Below are 8,575 nucleotides of genomic sequence, written 5' to 3' on the forward strand. Positions count from 1 at the left end.
GAGTCTTTTACCCCCTGGAGTGTTACCAGAGTTTCTGGAGTGCTCAAATAAACTGGCCTTTTTCCCGAACGCTCCTCTGGTCTCCTGCTCGTGAGGGATTCATTACAATATCGTAACATGGTTTAGATTTCTAAATAAACATTCACCTCGTTGCTAGATAGACCTACTCCCGAAAAACTCGTGCGCAAGGCTTTTTGTCCCTACGAGGCCACCGTCATTTACTCGACGGGAGGGGTGAGCGAGTGAGCCCTGTAATCTAGAATTTGACCACTGATGTCACTGTTTTCAACCCATTTTACACACTGGCCCTTTAAAGTTTCTTATTTGACCATTAATGCTACTAATTATCTCATGCATATTATGTTATATATCTGTGTATACCTGTATTAGGCGATTTGTTGTTCTTCAGATGGGCTGGTTGTCCTTTTCCCTAAAAAGGCATTTATTCAGCTTTAAGGGAGTACACTGATTGTGAGGAAAAAAACATTTTCTGGGATCCCTTAGAGACCCGCTATATATCAATTTCTGTCTTGTTTAGAGGTGACAGCTGATCTTTAGGTGGGGATAGCAAAAGTGATTTAAGAAATGATCAAAAATCCATCAAATTAAGGCACCAAGACCTTTGGGAACATCAAAGAAAAATCTGTGCTGTGATTTGGAATCAAAAACTTTTGACATTTTGGAGATTTCTGTAAAAATTACATTACATTTTTTGCACTTCTGTTCTGTAAACTGCTCAGAAATCCCGTTATTGTCGAAGTACCTAGAAAAGCCATCCGTCCTCTGAATGCTCAAGGTCTCCAGTTTGTGGCTGTAAAGTTTCATGAGGCTATAATGTGATGCAATAATATATATTAATTATTAAGTAATAATTACTCAGTGAGCAGTGTTGTGTGTAACGCGTTACTTTGTAATGCGTTACTTTGTAATGCGTTACTTTGTAACGCGTTACAGTAACATAACTACTTTTATTGGGTAAAAAGTAGTGTAACGCGTTACTACTGAAAATATGGTAACGGAACGTAGTTACTTTGTCAGTTGGGCACAACGTTACTTTTCCCGGGGACAGATTTGACGGTGACACTGCCTGTCTGCCTCAGCTGCGCACTAGGCAGGAACTGAGACAGTTGCCATGTCAACAGTACAGACAGGAGCGCCAAAATCAAGAATCGTATGAGGAAAATGGAAGATACACACGCCTCCTCGGATTATTTTAACGGTTTGTCAACCGAAGACAGGTTAGCTTATTGTAATAAGCTAACAATTAGCAACGGAGTGAGGTTTCCTGACCCGTATTTAATGTCGGGTCAGTGGGGCACCGACCCAACGAAATGGCCCAAGCACATTTTTTTATGTCTTGTGGAGAAACCCAGCGTTTATACGCATGAAAAACTCAAGGCATATAAATCCCTTGATGTGTATAATTTTGTACTTTGCGGTCATGTCCAAGATATTGAATACCGGGATTTATCTGATAGTTTTTGTGTTCTACGGACTGAAGTACTGCCGAGCCAGCGACAAGGACACAAAACAGTAACGTTAACAAATGTACAAGACCTGGGCGATTCTGAACAAGTCGACCAACTATATACTGACAGCAAACTGCACTTGTATGGCTGGGTAAGTGTTGTTTAATGTAACGTTAACCTCGCTAGTCAGACCTCAGACATGGGCAACATACGACCCCGGAACCTCAAAGGAAATCAAAACGACCCCAAAAACATCAATAAAATGGAGCATTGTGTTAACAGAAAACAGAACAATCATAACCTGCCTACCTTCCTGGCGCTGTGTGAACGGCAGCCTGTTGCAGCAGCTCCTATTTTGTGTATTTTAAATTGCTGCTGTGACATTGAAATTTCCCCCCGAGGGGTTAATAAAGTACCTACTGTGGTGGCAAAATTACTATTCAAAATTAATTTATTCGTGCAGGTCTGTAGCTTACTGCAAAGTATGAGTCTGTTACACAAACACAGTCTCACAGTTACACACGTAATAACAGAACAGAAAATGATTTATTCATGAATATGACACTATTTGTTCAAAGATAGTGTCTGTGAATATTAATATTTTCCTCATTCAGTGATGCAGCAGGTCTGGCAAATAGGCTATTAGTAGTAGTAATCTGTCATGTAACAAATTCATGTAGCCTAGTTAACACAAATTAACTCTCACTCTTTAATCTTTATTTTATCACCAAAGTGGTAAATACCAGTGGGAAACTCGGATTTTTTCACATTTAGGAAATGAGATGGGGTTCTACCCAAAGTCAAGCACCATAAAAGTAACGTAAAAGTAACGAGTAACGTAAAAAGTTACTTTTCACAGAGGGTAACTAAGTAAAGTAAGGGATTACTTTTTTTAAGAAGTAACGAGCAAACACTACTTTTTAAAAGTAACTTCCCCAACACTGTCAGTGAGGCACCACAAAACCTCACCACAGGTGGACGTAGAGGAAATGGAGACAAACTGTAATGACTCAACAGTAGCAAAGTGCAGTTAAATTCACAGGAGGTTTATTTGCACACAGCAGCATACAAATAGACCACGCTGCAACAAGCTGACTATGCCTCAGCCTACCGTCTTATACCTCACCAGTGCAGCCTCTGACAGTGATTTATCCCGTTACACGAGCTAGCAAGGCATGGTTGGCACCAATGGACTCCATGGGTTGTCTAGTAGAATGAATTAATAATTTGTGTTTTGGTTATATATATCTTGAGAAAAGATTAAAGATTATTTCACACTAGTTTTCTCACAGTCAGTAACCGAAAAAGGTATGGGTTGAAGCCCAAGGCTTATTTTTGCCTATCCTATATCAACCACAGGATAACCCAGAATATCAATAATATTAAAGAAAGGAAATTAAAAAAAAAAAAAAAAAACTCATTATGCTCTAAATAATGATTCTCTATTATTTTACATTTTAAGGCTTTTTTTGAAACTCAACAGAGAGCAACACGAATTCAGCTCAGCAGAGTCCATTCCACAGTTTGATTCCCAAAACTGAAACACATCTGTATTTTACGTCTGTTCTCACTTTACATGTTTCATAAATAAACAACCTTCTTAAATTACAGTTTCCTTCTCTTAATTTAACAGTGTTGTGGATACGGACAGGAAGGCTTTTTTTCACAACTTGAAAAAGTATTTAATGTTTTTAAATACACAACGTCTCGAAATTTTAAGATGTAGGATGCTATAAACAGTTGATTAGTCGATTCATGATAACCAGCTTTATGTATTACTATAAGAGCTCTTTCCTGAAGTTTAATTACAGGGTTTATATTTGTTTTATATGCATTTCCCCAAATTTCAGCTCAGTAAGACATATATGGCATTACAAGTGAACAGTACAATATATACAAACATTTCTTATTCAACACCTTGTCAGATAGTTTCCATTTAATATGTTCTATGTGTGGCTTCCAACATAGTTTATGATCAATAATTACTACCAAAAACTGCCATGCATTACCAAACTGATTTTATTATTCTCATTTTAATTTCTCTTTATTTGTGATTATTTTACTGTTTGCATCAAATTTACAAATGTTCACTTAAACAATGTTCCAAAAAAGGTACCTACGTACCACATGAATAGTTAATGTAAGCTAACAAAGCATGGATGGGTTTTCACAAAGGTGCAGTTGATAACGGTTGTAAGTCTGGTAATAAGATGTTGAGTTACTGACTCTCTGTCTCTAGGTGCACTACGATGAGTTCATCCCCATGTTTGAGAGGCAGTACCCACTGTATCCATGGAAGGAGGTGGAAGTAAGTGTAAACTTTATCCCTTTTCAACAGCGGAAACTTCTCAAGAGCTTCTTAAATAAAGGTGCAAATACCTGCCTTTTAACTCACCTCATTGCAAACACATCCTTTATTAAGTTCACATTGTCTTTTCTCTACTTCCAAATAATTTTATTTGCTGCATTTTGCTACTACATTACACTTATACTGGGTCACCAGCAAATTACAAGTTTCACCACCTCATGTCCATGTGGATGTCATGTGGCATTATGCGCTTTCATTTTTGTTCTGTTTTAGTGCTTACAAGGATTTTCCTTTCCTTCCTTGTGCTCTCACAGGCAGAGGTGTTTAAAGCGCTGAGGGAGTTCTTCCAGGCAGCCTCGTCTCGACCGGCTCCGTATGGTATTTGTCCCTACCCGTCATCCCGGGCGATCTATGGTGTAGACGTCATGCTAAAGTGGAGTACGGGTCAAAATGGTGAGTATTCATTCTATATTGAATTCATCAGCATGGTAATAAAGCATCAACTAATGTTTCCCTTTAATCCTCTGGGGATTGGAGCCCAAATTGTTTCAGAGGCCATAACCAAACTTTCCATCTCTCAGATGTTGATACTGTTGAGTTTTTAACCATAGACTGTATGTAAAGATGGACAACACCTCCCCACTTACCCCCGCTATGCATTAGTGAAGCCAAAATATCCCAGACACGGCCACTGCCATCTTGTACTGGTGATGTCATTCGGAGCCAAAGTCTGCGCAGTAGCAATCTCTGCGATGGAGGAGTTCCCGTCCAAACAACCTGTCCGACCAATTGCGAGCAGCGCCATTAAATGCAAGCACACTGATTGGCACACACAGCTGTCTATCCCCATTTTATAGCATAACTACTACTACTTAAAGGGAGTGTAGTCAGGTGTAATTGCACCCAAAAATGAAAATTCAGCCATTATCTACTCACCCATATGCCGAAGGCGGCTCAGGTGAAGTTTTAGAGTCCTCACATCCCTTGCGGAGATCCCAGGGGAGAGTGGGTAGCAGCACAACTCCACTTAATACAGGCTGATGATGCCCCAGATTAAAACGTCCAAAAAAACACATAATTGAAACCACAAAATATCTCCATGCTACTCGTCCGTAGTGATCCAAGTGTCCTGAAGCCCTGACATAAAAAGTTGTTTGGAAAAACATCATTTAAACTCTGTTTTTAGCCTCATTGTAGCCTGTAGCTCTGACTGCCTCTCTGTACACCTTGTGTGCTTACGCGAGGCCGTGAGACATGGGCACCGCCTTTATGTGTGTTCACGTGCTTTCACTGGTCTCGCGCGCACACGTGAGCACGGTGTACAATTTTTTTTTTCACGGGCCATTAAGTGAGTTATTACAGACACTGCTATCGGCTAACAGCTAACGGCGTCCCTACGTCGCCCCGGTAAAATGGTCGCGCAACGATTACGTCACGTCCAGAGCCCGTAACTTTACAGGAACCTTCCTCGTACTCCGCTCTCTCAGTGGAGACACTGCGGTTGAGAGGGCCGAACGAGAGGACGTTCCTGTAGTAGTTCCTGCCCCCCAAATAGTACCAGGAACTTCTTCAGTGGAAACGGGCCTTAAAACTTCACCTGAGCCTCCCTCGGCATATGGGTGAGTAGATAATGGCTGAATTTTCATTTTTGGGTGCACTATCCCTTTAAAACCAAACTTAACAGAAAAAAAACGAACACTTGAACAAACTTCAGGGTTAATAAGAACTACTGTAAATGACAGACAACATCTTTGGGGAAAAATGTATTCGACATGTACTTCGACATGGCTCATGTCCCATTCACTAGGGCATTAACGACTTGGATTTTTTTCAGGTCGACTTATCTGTAAATAAAGTTTAAGTTGAGTCAACAAGTCATTTGATGACGTCATCACATTGACACGGCGGAGGAAAGTGAAGTATCTCCACACATGTGATGTGTGTCTGTCAAGGCCCGAACATACTCTGGCGGAATGTACGCGGAACGGACTCTGCAGAAGTCCGCGCGGACTCAAAGCGGACGTCCACAACCCCTGTGCGCGCAAAGCTCAGATTTTACGACCTCGCGGACCCCGCTCCGCGCACCAGTGACTGCTCGGCATGTATTTTTCACATCGCGGGGATTTTTCACGGACATTTTTACAGGAAACTACAACGCGGAAGTGCGCTCGACTATGAAAGCCTGAATGACTGCGGACATTCCTCGCGGAGTCTGCTCTGCTTAAGTATCAGTGTAAGCCAATCAGAGGCAGCGATTGCATTCCGTACACAAGCACAGAGAAAGAGAGAGAGAGGGGGAAAAAATACACGACTTGTCGACTCCTCCTGGGGGGTGTCGACTTGTGCCACTGACGTCGACAAATCGGCTTTTCTGTTAATGCCCTACCATTCACTAACATGAAGGGGGTGGGGTTTATGACCTATATTGCAGCCAGCCACCAGGGGGCCATCCAGATGTTTTGGCTTCACTTTTGAGAAGCTGTCATGTCATCCATCCATTATATACAGTCTGTGGTTTTGACTTACAAAAGGCCAGCAGATGCAGGGGTCCTATGTGGCATTTCCATTGACAAGTGGCTGTCAGGGTTAGGGTTAACACATTCTCGGAACCCATCTGGGGACAGACCCCCGATTTTTTGGCATTCCAGTTTGGAGGAGGCGAATTTCCATTTCCGACTTCCGTTTCCTCCCCCTGCTCATATAAGTTAATATGCTGAACCATTGCGATGGATTCAGAGTTTGCAGTGACGCCAATTATGTTCCGCCTCATTAGTTCACCGCACGGACCGTTTAACCTGGCAACAACTGCAGCTGGCTCAAACGTGATTGGTCAATATCACGCGGATTACAAATAGCCTACAACCGGAAACCAGGGCTCTTCCGCTCTTCTTCCGGAGACAAGATCTCCGGGGTTTGCCTACAGGTTCTACATTCACTGAATGTAGAGTCTGTATATAGAGACTAGGGTTAACACCACCCTTGATGCTGCAGCCAAAAGGTCTTCACAGATGTACTGTATCTGGCCCATAGTATCTGAGACTTTTAATATCTTGTGACTTGGGACACTATATGGGTCTGTTCAGATGGACCACATTTGGATCAGAAATAATTATCCCCAGGGTTTTTACATCACGACTGACTTTCCTTGGGTCCCTTTGGGACTTCATACTCATCTGGCTGATGTAGGTTTTCCATGGGTCAAATTTAGAATTGAGAGGACCTCTAAACCAGAACTCTTGCTTTCAAACACCACCACAATGCTTATATGAACTGTTCCCCTCACACCAAACCTCTGTTCCTTTAGAGGTGTACAGCAAATACATTCAAATTTCAGTTTAAGGGAAATTAATACTGTTTTTCTCTCTCCATAAAGACCTTCTTAGGCTACATCCACACCAATATGTTTTGTTTTAAAATGCATAACTATTGCTACATTTACACCTAGCGTCGACACTATTCCAACATTTCTAAACCCTTAAAACGTAGACCTTCTAAAACACTGCTGACCCCGTTTTAGTTTGAAAATATCAGGGTTGCATTTTAGTCTGGATGGGCGAACACAAAGACTGCTGAAAATGATGACTCAGACACTCATGCTCACTTCAGAATTGGGTCTTATCAGTCACGATATGACAATCCAAAACATTATAGCTTGCTCTACATACCTTTTGGGATTTCATCCTTCTTGTGTGGGTTCTTCTTTCCCATTTCAGTGGTTTCCTCTGGCAATGCATAATGCAGTGTATTTATACTCAGTGTGTTACAGTTCAACCTTGTTGTCTGTCCAAGCAAAGAAATCTCTGGTCTCACTTTTCCTCTGTAGTATTATGTGTAACTAAGCAACCAACCGCAAAGTAGACAATCTGCTTCCTATTTACATCAGCATGTGCATGGCAAGTGTATTTGAATGGTCATGTGATGTGTGTTTCAAGGGTGTTAATATTGACGGAGATTAATTCTGAAACTGTATTAAAACACTTGTTTTACAGTGAAAACGTATTAGTGTGGATTTAGCCTTATGCTGAAATCACAACAAGCAGCAGCAAAGTGCAGCCTGTGGCAAACTGCCATGTAGTGTCTATGGAAAGCTGCAGCAACCACTCCAAGGCCGTTTGATTCTCCAGCAAAGTGAGGCAAAACTACAAGTTGGTAATAGTTTAACTTTTCGTGGCGAATTGCTGGGCACAGGGCCATTGTTACATCAGTTCACACCCTACGCACTCAAGCTGACAGGCAACTTTCTTCTTGATGGTGCAGTCGGTGACAATAGTTCAAAGCATCCATTTGCAATAAAATGTGGGATGGAGTGGGAATTTTTTGGTTCAACCATGTCTGTGTCAGGTGGACTGGATATAGAGTGGCTGCCCATTCGTTGGGACCTTCCTTGCCTACCCAGTGCTTACACCAAACGAGCAACAAGGCTGACCTTGGTACATCCATGGATTAGATTTGGGGAAATACCATTGTTTTTGTACAGTGAAGCGTGGGTAAGCTCCTTATTTTATTGACAGGTGCGACTTTTAAAAACAGGCTGTTCCAGAAGTGTAACTTAGAACGTCCTGCCGGCGACAGCACGATTTTAATCCGCCGCCATGGCACTCACAGATCAATCAGAATCAGAATCAGAATCAGAAATACTTTATTGATCCCCGAGGGGAAATTATTTATGTTACAGGTGCTCCTTGCAAGAGAGGAAAGATACGTGAAAATATAAGAAATTTAAACAATAGTATTTACAAATATATAGTTAAATAAACAGGAATTATTAACAAACATAAACGTAAATAAATATATATAT

The 8,575-nt window shown here is 41.4% G+C and overlaps 1 protein-coding gene across 1 annotated transcript in view; it reads left to right on the forward strand.

The window, feature by feature from the left end:
* ttll12 (tubulin tyrosine ligase-like family, member 12) overlaps positions 1 to 8,575 on the forward strand; it is a 78,506-nt gene that overhangs the window by 56,606 nt on the left and 13,325 nt on the right. Inside the window, exons 12-13 of the mRNA XM_050036069.1 lie at positions 3,709 to 3,777; positions 4,092 to 4,230. Of these exons, the coding sequence (XP_049892026.1) occupies positions 3,709 to 3,777; positions 4,092 to 4,230 (208 nt within the window). The remainder of the gene's footprint in view (positions 1 to 3,708; positions 3,778 to 4,091; positions 4,231 to 8,575) is intronic.

This window comes from Epinephelus moara, chromosome 23 (genome assembly GCF_006386435.1).
Source record: "Epinephelus moara isolate mb chromosome 23, YSFRI_EMoa_1.0, whole genome shotgun sequence".
Taxonomy (NCBI): domain Eukaryota; kingdom Metazoa; phylum Chordata; class Actinopteri; order Perciformes; family Serranidae; genus Epinephelus; species Epinephelus moara.